General features: G+C 38.2%; 1 protein-coding gene across 5 annotated transcripts in view; it reads left to right on the forward strand.

Moving 5' to 3' along the window:
- The window catches only part of PBK (PDZ binding kinase), a 66,618-nt gene that overhangs the window by 37,603 nt on the left and 12,736 nt on the right, over positions 1-16,279 (forward strand). For all 5 annotated transcript variants that reach the window (XM_064272646.1, XM_010592344.3, XM_010592345.3 and 2 more), the window contains one exon: positions 11,189-11,282. In XM_064272646.1, the coding sequence (XP_064128716.1) occupies positions 11,189-11,282 (94 nt within the window). The remainder of the gene's footprint in view (positions 1-11,188; positions 11,283-16,279) is intronic.

Consider the following 16,279-nt stretch of genomic DNA (forward strand, 5'->3'; position numbering starts at 1 on the left):
GAAAGATATTTTTCTAAGGGAATTCAATGGGGAAAAAATAATTCTTTCAACAAATAGTGCTGAAACAATTGGATAACCCATTGCCATCCAGTAGATTCCGACGCATAGCAACCCTGAGGACAGAGTAAGAACTGCCCCACAGGGTTCCCAAGGAGTGGCTGGTGGATTTGAATTGCCAACTTTTTGGTTAGCTCTTAGCCATATCCTTATGCAAAAGTGAACCTTGACTCTTAGCTCACACCATAGATGAAAGGACTAAAACTATAAAATTTCTAGAAGGTAACATAGGAGAAAACTTTGTTAATTTCTAGTATGTACAGTTTTGTATATTGCCCTTGTATCCTGTGACTGTGTTAAACCCACTTTTTAGCTCTTTCAGCTTTTGTATTGATTGGTATTTCCTACATAGTTGGTTATGTTGTACATAAATCTTTTTCCCCGAGCCATATGACTCTACTTGCCTTACTGGGCTACCTGCAATATAATGTTGAATAAAAGAGGTTAAGTGGACATGCTTACCTTGTTCTGATGAAGTATTATGCTAGATGTACATTTTTTGCAAATGCCTGTTTTTAGGTTGAAGAATTTTCCTTCCCTTTCTGGTTTGTCGAGAGGTTTTATGATGAATGGGTATTGACTTTTGTCAAGTGCTTTTTCTGAATCTATTGAAATATAGTTTTCTTTTTTAAACTGTTAATGTGGCAAATTACGTTAATTTTTAGTTGTTAAGCCAACTTTCTGTTACTAAGATAAACTCCATTTGGTCATGATGTATCATCCTTTTTTATTACTTGATTTGATATGCTGATATTTTCTGTGTTCGTCAGGGATATTGGGCTGTTGTTGTCTTTTGGAATATCTATATAGTTGGGTACAGGATATTCTTATTCATAAAGTAATATTGGAAATGTTTCCTTCTCTTTACTTAAAAGAGTTTGTGTAGAATTAGTAATATTTCTTCCTTAAGCATTTGGTAGATTTCACTAGTAAACCCTCTGGGCCTGGGGTTTTCTTAGTGGGAAGATTTTAACTATGGCTTCAATTTTTTAAATAGGTATAGGGCTAGTCAAGTTATCTAGCTTTTCTTGCCTGAGCTTTGTGTTTTTCAAGGAACTTGTCCCTTATTTGACTAAATTGTCAAATTTGTCCACATAAAGCTATTCGTTATATACCCTTTTAATGTCAGTAGGATCTGTGGTGATGTCTCCTTTTATTTCTGAAACTGGTATTTTATGTTTTCTCTCTTTCTTTGCCTTGATCAGTGACTTGAGGTTTTATCTGTTTTGTTGATTTTTTAAAAGATTTTTCTTGATTTTTTCCTATTATTTTATTATGTTCTATTTCATTGATTTTTCCTTTTATCTTGATCATTTCTTCTGTTTACATTGGGTTTAATTTGTTCTTTTGCTAGAAAATAAATGACGCATCAGTCATTGTTTTAGACCTCCTTTTCTAATAAAAGCATCTGAAGCAATTACTTTTCCTCCAGTTTCACAAATTTTGATATTTTGTGTTTTCTTTTTCCATCATTTCAAAATATTTTCTAATTTTCTTTGAGACTTATTTTTTGACCCATGGGTTATTTAAAAGTATGTTGTTTAATTTTCAAATATTTAGAAGAATTTCCAGATTTTTTTAGCTATTGATTTCCAGTTTAATTGTATTATGAGAAAACATTCTTCGTATGATTTCTTTAAGATTTATTAAGACTTACTTCCATTTTCCTCTTACTATCTTTTGTGCTGTTGTTACCATATATTTTACTTCCATATATGTTATAAATCTCACAATACATTATCATTATTAAAAAGTCAATTAACTTTTAAGAAGATTAAAAAGTAAAGAAAATTACTTATATTTTGTGACAGTTACTGTTTCTGGCGCTCTTTATTCCTTTGTGCCAGTCCACATTTACATCTGGTGTCACATGCCTTTTGTCTGAAGAACTTTAACATTTTTTATAGTTCATGTCTTCTGGTGATGAATTTTTCACACTTTTGTTTGAAACAGTCTGTATTCTTCTGTAACATTCTATAACCTAAATAAAAGTGGAACTCTTGCACCTTTTGAAGGACATTTTTAATGGGTATTGAATATTAGGTTGTTAATTTTTTGTTTGTTTCCAGTACTTTAAAGATGTTTTTCTACTGATTTTTGTTTGTAGAGTTCTAAGAAGATGTCTGCTGTTTTCTTATTTTTGTCCCTGTAGGGTCATTATGAGTCAGAATCTACTTGATGGCAGCAGGTTTTTGTTTTGTTTTGTTTCCATCCTTGGGAGACAGGCCTGATGGTCTGCTTTTGAAAAATCACAGCCTTGAAAATCCTATGGAGTAGTTCTATACTGCATACATTGTGTTGTCTTGAGTCGAAATTCATGCAACATTAACTAATAACGTGTAATGTGTTATTTTTCTGGCTGATCCTGACATTTTCTTTGTTGGTGGTTTTCATCATTTTGATTATGATGTGCCTTAGTGTAATTTTCTTTATGTTTCTTTTGTTTGGACTTGATTTTTCTTTTTGGATTTGCCGATTTATCATTTTCATTAGATTTGGAAATTTTTTTGCCTTTATTTTCCCAAATAATTTTTTTCTACTTCTCCTTTTCTGGGATGCCAGTTATAGGTATGTTAGACTATCAGACCCCTTGATCTTAATTTCTTTTTTCAAGTTTTTTTCTCACTGTGCTTAATTTTTGGTAGTTTCTATTGCTATGTCTAAAAATTTAGTCATCTTCTCTCCTCTAAGATGCTTTTATTCATATCCATAGTATTTTTCATTCCTTGAAATTTAATATTATGTAACTTTTTAATGTCTTTTTCTTTCCTTGTTATACGCATATATTCTTTTACATCACTGAGCTTATTTTTAAGATTTATATTAGCTTTTTAAAGGTTCTTAATTGCTAATTCCACGATCACTATCATTTTGTGTTATGTTTCTATTGATTTGTTTTTCTCCTGGTTATGAGTCATATTTTCTTGCTTCTTTCATGTCTGGCAATTTTTGGTTGGATGTTGGACATTTTATGTTGTTGAGTACTGGATTTCGTTACTTTAAATACTTTAAAGAGTTGGATTTTTGTTATCCGCAGTTAAGTTATCTGAAGATGAACTTGATCCTTTTTTTTTTTAATAACTTTTATTAAACTTCAAGTGAATGTTTACAAATCCAATCAGTCTGTCACATATAAGTTTACATACATCTCACTCCCTACTCCCACTTACTCTCCCCCTCTTGAGTCAGCCCTTTCAGTCTCTCCTTTCTTGACAATTTTGCCTGCTTCCCTCTCTCTCTATCCTCCCATCCCCCCTCCAGACAAGCGTTGCCAACACAATCTCAAGTGTCCACCTGATATAATTAGCTGACTCTTCATCAGCATCTCTCTCCCACCCGCTGACCAGTCCCTTTCATGTCTGATGAGTTGTCTTCGGGGATGGTTCCTGTCCTGTGTCAACAGAAGGTCTGGGGAGCATGGCCGCCAGGATTCCTCCAGTCTCAGTCAGGCCATTAAGTTTGGTCTTTTTATGAGAATTTGGGGTCTGTATCCCACTGATCTCCTGCTCCCTCAGGGGTCCTCTGCTGTGCTCCCTGTCAGGGCAGTCATCGATTGTGGCCGGGCACCAACTAGTTCTTCTGGTCTCAGGATGATGTAAGTCTCTGGTTTATGTGGCCCTTTCTGTCTCTTGGGCTTTTAGTTGTCGTGTGGCCTTGGTGTTCTTCATTCTCCTTTGCTCCAGGTGGGTTGAGACCAATTGCTGCATCTTAGATGGCCGCTTGTTAGCATTTAAGACCCCAGACACCACATTTCAAAGTGGGGTGCAGAATGATTTCATAATAGAATTATTTTGCCAATTGACTTAGAAGTCCCCGCAAACCATGTTCCCCAGACCCCCGCCCTTGCTCCGCTGACCTTTGAAGCATTCATTTTATCCCGGAAACTTCTTTGCTTTTGGTCCAGTCCAATTGAGCTGACCTTCCATGTATTGAGTGTTGTCTTTCCCTTCACCTAAAGCAGTTCTTATCTACTGATTAATCAATAAAAACCCTCTCCCACCCTCCCTCCCTCCCCCCCTCGTAACCACAAAAGTATGTGTTCTTCTCAGGTTTACTATTTCTCAAGATCTTATAATAGTGGTCTTATACAATATTTGTCCTTTTGCCTCTGACTCATTTCGCTCAGCATAATGCCTTCCAGGTTCCTCCATGTTATGAAATGTTTCACAGATTCGTCACTGTTCTTTATCGATGCGTAGTATTCCATTGTGTGACTATACCACAATTTATTTACCCATTCATCCGTTGATGGACACCTTGGTTGCTTCCAACTTCTTGCTATTGTAAACAGAGCTGCAGTAAACATGGGTGTGCATATATCTGTTTGTATGAAGGCTCTTGTATCTCTAGGGTATATTCCGAGGAGTGGGATTTCTGGGTTGTATGGTAGTTCTATTTCTAACTGCTTAAGATAACGCCAGATAGATTTCCAAAGTGGTTGTACCATTTTACATTCCCACCAGCAGTGTATGAGAGTTCCAATCTCTCCGCAGCCTCTCCAACATTTATTATTTTGTGTTTTTTGGATTAATGCCAGCCTTGCTGGTGTGAGATGGAATTTGATTTGCATTTCTCTAATGGCTAATGATCGAGAGCATTTTCTCATGTATCTGTTGGCTGCCTGAATATCTTCTTTAGTGAAACGTGTGTTCATATCCTTTGCCCACTTCTTGATTGGGTTGTTTGTCTTTTTGTGGTTGAGTTTTGACAGAATCATGTAGATTTTAGAGATCAGGCGCTGGTCGGAGGTGTCATAGCTGAAAATTCTTTCCCAATCTGTAGGTGGTCTTTTTACTCTTTTGGTGAAGTCTTTAGATGAGCATAGGTGTTTGATTTTTAGGAGCCCCCAGTTATCGGGTTTCTCTTCATCATTTTTGGCAATGTTTTGTATTCTGTTTATACCTTGTATTAGGGCTCCTAGGGTTGTCCCAATTTTTTCTTCCATGGTCTTTATCGTTTTAGTCTTTATGTTTAGGTCTTTGATCCACTTGGAGTTAGTTTTTGTGCATGGTGTGAGGTATGGGTCCTGTTTCATTTTTTTGCAAATGGATATCCAATTATGCCAGCACCATTTGTTAAAAAGGCTATCTTTTCCCCAGTTAATTGACACTGGTCCTTTGTCAAATATCAGCTGCTCATACGTGGATGGATCTATGTCTGGGTTCTCAATTCTGTTCCATTGGTCTATGTGTCTGTTGTTGTACCAATACCAGGCTGTTTTGACTACTGTGGCTGTATAATAGGTTCTGAAGTCGGGTAAGGTGAGGCCTCCCACTTTCTTCTTCTTTTTCAGTAGTGCTTTGCTTATCCGGGGCTTCTTTCCCTTCCATATGAAATTGGTGATTTGTTTCTCTATCCCCTTAAAATATGACATTGGAATTTGGATCGGAAGTGCGTTAAATGTATAGATGGCTTTTGGTAGAATAGACATTTTTACTATGTTAAGTCTTCCTATCCATGAGCAAGGTATGTTTTTCCACTTAAGTATGTTCTTTTGAATTTCTTGTAGTAGAGCTTTGTAGTTTTCTTTGTATAGGTCTTTTACATCTTTGGTAAGATTTATTCCTAAGTATCTTATCTTCTTGGGGGCTACTGTGAATGGTATTGATTTGGTGATTTCCTCTTTGGTGTTCTTTTTGTTGATGTAGAGGAATCCAAGTGATTTTTGTATGTTTATTTTATAACCTGAGACTCTGCCAAACTCTTCTATTAGTTTCAGTAGTTTTCTGGAGGATTCCTTAGGGTTTTCTGTGTATATAATCCTGTCATCTGCAAATAGTGATAACTTTACTTCTTCCTTGCCAATCCGGATACCTTTTATTTCTTTGTCTAGCCTAATTGCCCTGGCTAAGACTTCCAACACGATGTTGAATAAGAGCGGTGATAAAGGGCATCCTTGTCTGGTTCCCGTACTCAAGGGAAATGCTTTCAGGTTCTCTCCATTTAGAGTGATATTGGCTGTTGGCTTTGCATAGATGCCCTTTATTATGTTGAGGAATTTTCCTTCAATTCCTATTTTGGTAAGAGTTTTTATCATAAATGGGTGTTGGACTTTGTCAAATGCCTTTTCTGCATCAATTGATAAGATCATGTGGTTTTTGTCTTTTGTTTTATTTATGTGATGGATTACATTAATGGTTTTTCTGATATTAAACCAGCCTTGCATACCTGGTATAAATCCCACTTGATCATGGTGAATTATTTTTTTGATGTGTTGTTGGATTCTATTGGCTAGAATTTTGTTGAGGATTTTTGCATCAATGTTCATGAGGGATATAGGTCTATAATTTTCTTTTTTTGTAATGTCTTTACCTGGTTTTGGTATCAGGGAGATGGTGGCTTCATAGAATGAGTTGGGTAGTATTCCGTCATTTTCTATGCTTTGGAATACCTTTAGTAGTAGTGGTGTTAACTCTTCTCTGAAAGTTTGGTAGAACTCTGCAGTGAAGCCGTCCGGGCCAGGGCTTTTTTTTTTGTTGGGAGTTTTTTGATTACCGTTTCAATCTCTTTTTTTGTTATGGGTCTATTTAGTTGTTCTACTTCTGAATGTGTTAGTTTAGGTAGGTAGTGTTTTTCCAGGAATTCATCCATTTCTTCTAGGTTTTCAAATTTGTTAGAGTACAACTTTTCATAATAATCTGAAATGATTCTTTTAATTTCATTTGGTTCTGTTGTGATGTGGTCCTTCTCATTTCTTATTTGGGTTATTTGTTTCCTTTCCTGTATTTCTTTAGTCAGTCTGGCCAATGGTTTATCAATTTTGTTAATTTTTTCAAAGAACCAGCTTTTGGCTTTGTTAATTCTTTCGATTGTTTTTCTGTTCTCTAATTCATTTAGTTCAGCTCTAATTTTTATTATTTGTTTTCTTCTGGTGCCTGATGGATTCTTTTGTTGCTCAGTTTCTATTTGTTCAAGTTGTCGGGACAGTTCTCTGATTTTGGCTCTTTCTTCTTTTTGTATGTGTGCATTTATTGATATAAATTGGCCTCTGAGCACTGCTTTTGCTGTGTCCCAGAGGTTTTGATAGGAAGTATTTTCATTCTTGTTGCATTCTACGAATTTCCTTATTCCCTCCTTAATGTCTTCTATAACCCAGTCTTTTTTCAGGAGGGTATTGTTCATTTTCCAAGTATTTGATTTCTTTTCCCTAGTTTTTCTGTTATTGATCTCTAGTTTTATTGCCTTGTGGTCTGAGAAGATGCTTTGTAATATTTCGATGTTTTGGACTCTGCAAAGGTTTGTTTTATGACCTAATATGTGGTCTATTCTAGAGAATGTTCCATGTGCGCTAGAAAAAAAAGTATATTTTGCAGCAGGTGGGTGGAGAGTTCTGTATAAGTCAATGAGGTCAAGTTGGTTGATTGTTGTAATTAGATCTTCCGTGTCTCTGTTGAGCTTCTTACTGGATGTCCTGTCCTTCTCCGAAAGTGGTGTGTTGAAGTCTCCTACTATAATTGTGGAGGTATCTATCTCGCTTTTCAATTCTGTTCAAATTTGATTTATGTATCTTGCAGCCCTGTCATTGGGTGCATAAATATTTAATATGGTTATGTCTTCCTGATCAATTGTCCCTTTTATCATTATATAGTGTCCTTCTTTATCCTTTGTGGTGGATTTAAGTCTAAAGCCTATTTTGTCAGAAATTAATATTGCTACTCCTTTTTTGCTTATTGTTTGCTTGATGTACTTTTTTCCATCCTTTGAGTTTTAGTTTGTTTGTGTCTCTAAGTCTAAGGTGTGTCTCTTGTAGGCAGCATATAGATGGATCGTGTTTCTTTATCCAGTCTGTGACTCTCTGTCTCTTTATTGGTGCATTTAGTCCATTTACATTCAGCGTAATTATAGATAAATAAGTTTTTAGTGGTGTCATTTTGATGCCTTTTTATGTGTGTTGTTGACAATTTCATTTTTCCACATACTTTTTTGTGCTGAGGCGTTTTTCTTAGTAAATTGTGAGATTCTCATCTTCATAGTGCTTGACTTTATGTTAGTTGAGTTGTTACGTTTTTCTTGGTTTTTATCTTGAGTTATAGAGTTGTTATACCTTTTTGTGGTTACCTTATTATTTACCCCTATTTTTCTAAGTAAAAACCTAACTTGTATTGTTCCATATCGCCTTGTATCACTCTCCATATGGCAGTTCAATGTCTCCTGTATTTAGTCCCTCTTTTTGATTATTGTGATCTTTTACCTATTGACTTCCATGATTCCCTGTTATGTGTATTTTTATTTATTTTTTTTAATTAATCTTAATTTGTTTGTTTTTGTGATTTCCCTATTTGAGTTGATATCAGGACATTCTGTTTTGTGACCTTGTGTTGTGCTGATATCTGATATTATTGGTTCTCTGACCAAACAATATCCTTTAGTATTTCTTGTAGCTTTGGTTTGGTTTTTGCAAATTCTCTAAACTTGTGTTTGTCTGTAAATATCTTAATTTCGCCTTCATATTTCAGAGAGAGTTTTGCTGGATATATGATCCTTGGCCGGCAGTTTTTCTCCTTCTGTGCTCTGTATATGTCGTCCCATTCCCTTCTTGCCTGCATGGTTTCTGCTGAGTAGTCAGAACATATTCTTATTGATTCTCCCTTGAAGGAAACCTTTCTTTTCTCCCTGGCTGCTTTTAAAATTTTCTGTTTATCTTTGGTTTTGGCGAGTTTGATGATAATATGCCTTGGTGTTTTTCTTTTTGGATCAATCTTAAATGGGGTTCGATGAGCATCTTGGATAGATATCCTTTCGTCTTTCATGATGTCAGGGAAGTTTTCTGTCAGGAGTTCTTCAACTATTTTCTCTGTGTTTTCTGTCCCCCCTCCCTGTTCTGGGACTCCAATCACCCGCAGGTTATCCTTCTTGATAGAGTCCCACATAATTCTTAGGGTTTCTTCATTTTTTTAAATTCTTTTATCTGATTTTTTTTCAGCTATGTTGGTGTTGATTCCCTGGTCCTCCAGATGTCCCTGTCTGCATTCTAATTGCTCGAGTCTGCTCCTCTGACTTCCTAGTGTGTTGTCTAATTCTGTTATTTTATTGTTAATCTTTTGGATTTCTACATGTTGTCTCTCTATGGATTCTTGCAACTCATTAATTTTTCCAGTGTGTTCTTGAATAATCTTTTTGAGTTCTTCAACAGTTTTATCAGTGTGTTCCTTGGCTTTTTCTGCAGTTATCCTAATTTCATTTGTGATATCATTAAGCATTCTGTAAATTAGTTTTTTATATTCTGTATCTGATAATTCCAGGATTGTATCTTCATTTGGGAAAGGTTTTGATTCTTTTGTTTGGGGGGTTGGAGAAGCTGTCATGGTCTGCTTCTTTAAGTGGTTTGATATGGATTGTTGTCTCCGAGCCATCACTGGGAAACTAGTTTTTCCAGAAAATCCGCTGCGTTCAGTTCAGATCCCTGCGGGACGGTTCCCCGGTTCGGATGCTGCTCTTTCTGCTCCAAGACCAGACACTGCCTCCCGGGGACTTCTCCTACCGGCTGCGTCGCACGCCGCCCGTGGAACCGGCTGGTCCCCCTCCCAGGGTTAGTTCAGGAGGGTGGAGCAGGTCTCTGTGCTTGTGCCGTACCTGACTGGTACGCTGGCTCCACGCTCTGGAAACAATCGCTGCTTCCCCGTATTAGTTCGTTCTCCGTCTCTAAATCTGTGTTTGTTGTTCAGGGTTCGTAGATTGTTATGTATGTGATCGATTCACTTGTTTTTCCGTGTCTTTGTTGTAAGAGGGATCGGAGGTAGCGTCTGCCTAGTCCGCCATCTTGGCTCCGCCCCGAACTTGATCCTTTTGAAGCTTGCCCTTAAGCTTTGCTATGGTGGGTTCAGATAAACTTTTTTCTTGGGCTGAAATGTAGCTGTACTACTAAGTTGTGACCCTTTAGAGGACTTTACCTAATACCTTCTGTCTTAAAAGGTTACAGCACTCCGGCTAATGGTAGTGTGAACTATTCCTAGACCTATGTGATCTTCAGTAATTGTTTAACCTACTCTTTTGTTTTGGTGCCTTTCCCAGCTTTGGGGAATTCCACCCATTGTATGCACAGATAAGTACTTAACCAGGCACTCAAAGGGGCACCCTTTTCAGATCTCTGGAGCTATGTCTTTCTGTACAGCTCCCTCCTCTTTTTATTTTTTGCCCCACAAATTCTAACCACCTCTCTCTTCTCAATCTCCTCAGTTTGACAAGACTACCAGGCTCTGTTTCCTCTCTCTGGGGCAACCTGGAAACTTCCTTCAAGTAGTAAGTTAGGGCAATGATAGGGCTAACTTCGTTTGTTTCCCTTCACTCATGAATCACAGGCCTGCCGTCCTGTTGTATTGTCAGTTGTCTGAAAGGTGTTATATTTTGTCAAGTTTTCTAGTTTACAATGGGATGGCAATTCCAGAAGCAGTTAATTCTTCACGAGTAGAAGCAGGAGTCCTCTCATCTTTTTTAATAGCTGTAAAATGTTCTGTAATGTAAATGTACTGTATTTTTAGTTATGCTTCTAATGATATCACTTTGATTTTGTTGTTGTTTTAGCCACAGAAGCAAATCCCTATACTTAAGTATGTAAGTGCCTATGCATGTGTGTAATCTCTTTGGGTGTGTGTTTTAGTGCAAGTGTTGGGACAGTAAATAGTTTCAGTTTTGCAGGTCATGTAGGGTCTCTGTTGCATATTCTTTTTAGTGTTTTGTTTTCCTTTTTTTGCAACCTTTAAAAAAGGTCAAAATAATTCTTAGCTCATGGGCTGTACAAAAACAGGCCATTTGTTGAGTCTTGCTTCAATGTTACCTAGCATAGAGCTCCAAAAATAGATTTGATCAAAGGATATCCATTAAAAATTATGATAAACCAAACCAAACCCATTGCCGTAGAGTTGATTCCAACTCATAGCAACCCTATAGAACAGAGTAGAACTGCCCCCTAGGGTTTCCAAGGAGCACCTAGTGGATTCAACCTGCTGACTTTTTGGTTAGCAGCTGTAGCTCTTAGCCACTATGTCACCAGTGTTAGATACTGACAAATTGCTCTCCAAAAAGATTATACCTATTCATACACCTAACAATCGTATATTGAGGATGTTAGGATGCATTTGTAGAGGCCTTTTCAAACACTAATTTTATTTTTATTTCTCTTTCTGACATGTAGTTCTATATTCAACTCCATGTATAAATATTCCTGCCTCTCCATTTATGCAGAAGCTTGGCTTTGGTACTGGGGTAAATGTTTACCTTATGAAGAGGTGAGTATAAGATTTCAGATTAACCTTTTCCACTGTACTTGGAGACAAAAAGGAATATGAAAATTTGTATATTTAGATTTGCATTCTACCTGATCCTACCTGACTACTATATATATCCCAGAACCTTTTCCTGAGCACTAGCTGGCATACTTTTCTCCAGCTGGATTACTAAAAATAAATAGTTTAACTTATACAGTAGTCCCCCCCTTATCTGCAGGGGATACATTCCAAGACCCCCCCAGTGGATGCCTGAAACTGCGGGTAGTCCTGAACTCTATATATACATCTACTCTTCACTTACCCACTATCTCATTATCTGACATTTTGCATTTACGACAATAGTAAAAAAATTATTATATGACTACTTTGCACATTAACAAGGCAGGAGACATGGCGGCAATGGCTGTGGATCATTCTCTCCCTCGAGGAGGGTCTTCAGGAGGATCTGGGAAGTGAGGCTGCACTGCCCCGTGCCTTGTGACTCCCTCCTGCTGGCGGGATCGCTGCATCTAGCTGCAGTGCTGGGCCGGCCTCCAGGTGGATGTGGGCAGCACTGAGTCAGCGGGCACCTGTTCTGGGTTCCCAGCTCCTGTGTGGCCTGAGGCCCTGTAGGTCAAATTTGCTGTGGGATGGGAAAGGGGGAAAGAAAGAGGCATCAGAGGGAGTGTTTGGAAGAAATGCATGCCAGTTTAACGACACCCCAAAGTGGACCAAACTGGGCCTGAAGCCTCCGTGTTAGTGGAACCAGGTGCCCCGAGTCTTGGTGACTCGCCAGGCCCAGAGGGCAGGGCAGGCTCTGGGATCTTGAAGGCAGGGCTTGCAGGGGTGGGAGTGGAGCCCTGGAGGTGGCTCAGCAAGGGAAGCTCTCTGACCCAGCACAGGAGGAAGGTGAAGTGGTTAAGCCGTGGGCCCTCCAGTGTATCTTAGTTGTTACTATTTCTGTGATCATATTTTCTAAATTAAAAAATTGGACAAATGGGTGGTCAGCAAACAGGAAAAAAAATCCTCCGTTTTCGCATAATGCTGATTTTTGCATAACAACCTGGTCTTTGGAACCTAACCATGTGGATAAGTGAGGAGTGGGCGTACTATGTTTTTTTCTATACAGACACACCTGGGAGATATTGCAGGTTCAGTTCCAGACCACCACAATAAAGCGAGTCATGTGAATTTTTTTTATTTCCCAGTGCATGTAAAAGTTATGCTTATACTATACTGTAGTAAGTGTGCAGTAGCGTTATGTCTAAAAAAAAAAAAATGTACATAGCTTAATTAAAAAATACTTTATTGCTAAAAATGCTAACCATCATCTGAGCCCTCAGCCAGTTGTAATCTTTTTGCTAGTGGAGGGCCTTGCCTTGATGTCGATGACTGCTGAAGATTAGGGTGGCTGTGGCAATTTCTGAAAATAAGACAACAATGAAGTTTGCCACATTGACTGAGTCTTCCTTTCAAGAAAGACTTCTCTGTAGTATGGAATACTGGTTGATAGCATTTTACCCAGTAGAATTTCTTTAAAAATTGGAGTCAATCCTCTCAAACCCTGCTACTGCTTTATCAAATAAGTGTATGTAATACTCTAAATTCTTTGTTGTCATTTCAACAATGTTCACGGCATCTTCATCAGGAGTAGATTCCATCTCAAGAAACCACTTTGTTTGCTCATCCGTAAAAAGCAACTCCTCATCCATTAAAGTTCTATCATAAGGTTGTAGCAATTCAGTCACATCTTCAGGTTCCACTTCTAGTTCTCTTGCTGTTTCCAGCACATCTGCAGTTATTTCCTCCACTGAAGTCTTGAACCCTTCAAAGTCATCCATGGGGTCTGGAATCCATGTCTTCTAAACTCATGTTAATGTTGATGTTTTGATGTCTTCCCATGAATCATGAATGTTCTTAATGGCATCCAGAATGGTGAATCCTTTCCAGGTTTTCAATTTACTTTGCCCAGCTCCATCAAAGGATTCACTATAGTAGCTATAGCCTTATAAAATGTATTTCTTCAATAATAAGACTTGAGAGTCGAAATTACTCCTTGATCCATGGGGTATAGAATGGATGTTGTACTAGCAGGCGTGAAAACAACATTAATCTCCTTATACATCTTCATCAGAGCTCTTGGGTAACCAGGTGCGTTGTCAGTGAGCAGTAGTATTTTAAAAGCAATGTGTTTTTCTGAGCAGTAGTTCTCATCAGTAAGCCATGTTATAAACAGATGTGCTGTCATCCAGGCTTTATTGTTCCATTTATAGAACACAGAGTAGGTATAGCATAAATCTTAAGGGCCCTAGGATTTTTGGAATGGTAAGTGAGCATTGGCTTCAACTTAAAGTCAACAGCTGCATTAGCCCCTAAAAAGAGAGTCAGCCTGTTCTTTGAATCTCTGAAGCCCGGCACTGACTTTTCCCTAGCCCTGAAAAACCTTCACAGTTGCACCAATAAGCAACATCATGATAAATGGAGAAAAGATTGAAGTTGTCAAGGATTTCATTTTACTTGAATCCACAATCAACACCCATGGAAGCAGCAGTCAAGAAATCAAAAGATGCATTGCACTGGAGAAATCTGCTGCAAAAGACCTCTTCGATGTGTTGAAAAGCAAAGTTGTCACCTTGAAGACAGGTGCGCCTGACCCAAGTCATGGTGTTTTCAATCACCTCACATGCATGGGAAAGCTGGACGATGAATAAGGAAGACTGAAGAAGAATTGACACCTTTGAATTGTGGTGTTGGCAAAGAAGATTGAATATACCATGGACTGCCTAAAGAATGAACAAATCTTTCTTGGAAGAAGTACAACCAGAAGCAAGGATGGCAAGATTACGTCTTACATACTTTGGACATGTTATCAGGAGGGATAAGTCCCTGGAGAAGAACATCATGTTTAGTAAGGTAGAGGGTCAGCGAAAAAGAGGAAGACCTTTGATGAGGTGGATTGACACCGTGGCTGCAACAATGGGCTCAAGCATAACGGTGATTGTGAGATGGCGCAGGACCAGGCAGTGTTTTGTTCTGTCGTACATAGGGTCGCTATGAGTTGCAACTCACTTGACAGCACCTAACAAGAACAGCATGAAAGTCCTAGATGGCATCTTCTAATATAAGGTTGTTTTCTCTACATTGAAAATCTGTTGTTTAGTGTAGGCACCTTCATTAATTATCTTAGCCAGATCTCTGGATAACTTGCTGTAGCTTCTACATCAGCACTTGCTGTTTCAGCTTTTGCTTTCATGGTTCAGAGACAGCTTATTTCCTTAAACCTAATGACCCAACCTCTGCTAACGTCAAACTTTTCTTCTGCAGCTTCCGTACCTCTCTCAGCCTTCATAGAATTGAAGAGAGTTAGCGCCTTGCTCTGGATTTAGGCTTTGGCTAAAGGGATTCTTGTGGCTGGTTTGATCTTCTATCCAGACCACAAAAACTTTCTCCATATCAGCAATAAGGCTGTTTTGCTTTCTTAGCATTTGTGTTTTCACTAGAGTAACACTTTGAATTTCCTTCAAGAACTTTTCCTTTGCATTCACAGCTTGGCTAATTCTTTGGCTTTTGATATGCCTTCCTCACTAAGCTTAATCGTTTCTAACTTTTTAAAAAATATTGGTTTAACTGAAAATTTACACTTCAAGTTAGTTTCTCATACAAAAATTTATACACACATTGTTATGTGACCCTAATTGCTCTCTCTATTATGTGATAGCACACTCCTCCTTTCCACCTTGAATTTCCTGTGTCCTTTTAACCAGCTCCTGTTTCTTTTTGCCTTCTCATCTCACCTCTGCATAGGAGCTGCCCATTTAGTCTCATGTATCTACTTGAGCTAAGAAGCTCTCTCTTCACGAGTATCATTTTATGTCTTATAAAAAAAAAAAACCTGTTGCCATCGAGTCAAATCTTACTCATAGCGACCCTGTAGGACAGAGTAGAACTGTCCCATAGAGTTTCCAAGGAGTGCCTGGCGGACTCGAACTGCCGACCTCTTGGTTAGCAGCCATAGCACTTAACCACTATGGCACCGGGTTTCCTTATGTCTTATAGTCCAGTCTAATCTTTGTCTGAAGGGTTGGCTTCAGGTATGGTTTTAGTTCTGGGTTAACAGTCTGGGGCCATGTCTTCCGGGGTCCCTCCAGTCCCAGGCAGACCATTAAGTCTGGTCTTTTAATTAGATTTTGAGTTCTGCACCCCACTTTTCTCCTGCTCTGTCAGGGACTCTCTGTTGTGTTCCTGTCAGGCAGTCGTTGATGGAATTTCCCTTCTATTCCTATTTTGCTGAGAGTTTTTATCAGGAATGGGGGTTGGACTTTGTCAAATACCTTTTCTGCATCAATTGATTAGATCCAGTGGTTCTTTTGTTTTATTTATTCAATGGATTACGTTGATTGTTTTTCTAATGTTGAGCCCATCCCTGCATACCTGGTATGAATCCTGTTTGGTCATGGTGGATTATTTTTTTGATACGTTGTTGAATTCTATTGGCTAGAATTTTGTTGAGGCTTTTTGCGTCTATATTCATGAGGGGTATTGGTCTGTAATTTTCTGTTTTTGTGGTGCCTTTACTTGGTTCTGGTATCAGGGTTATTACTGGCTTCATAGAATGAGTTTGGGAGTATTCTATCCTTTTCTATGCTCTGAAAGATCTTTAACAGTAGTGGTGTTAAGTCTTTTCTGAAAGTTTGGTAGAATTCTCCAGCGAAGCCATCAGCGTCATGGCTTTTTGTCGTTGGGAGTTTTTAAATTACCTTTTCAATCTCTTTTGTTATAGGTTTATTTAGTTGGTCTACCTCCGTGTTAGTTTAGGTAGGTAGTGTGTTTCTAGAAATTTGTTCATTTCCTCTAGGTTTTCAAATTTGTTAGAGTACAATTTTTCATAGTATTCTGTTATAATTCTTTTAATTTCACTTGGGTTGTTGTGATATTGCCCATCTCATTTCTTATTTGGGTTATTTGGTTATTTGCTTCCTCTCCTGTTTTTCTATTGTCAGTTTGGCCATTGGTTTATT

The sequence above is a fragment of the Loxodonta africana genome, chromosome 19 (assembly GCF_030014295.1).
Source record: "Loxodonta africana isolate mLoxAfr1 chromosome 19, mLoxAfr1.hap2, whole genome shotgun sequence".
NCBI classification, from domain to species: Eukaryota; Metazoa; Chordata; class Mammalia; order Proboscidea; family Elephantidae; genus Loxodonta; species Loxodonta africana.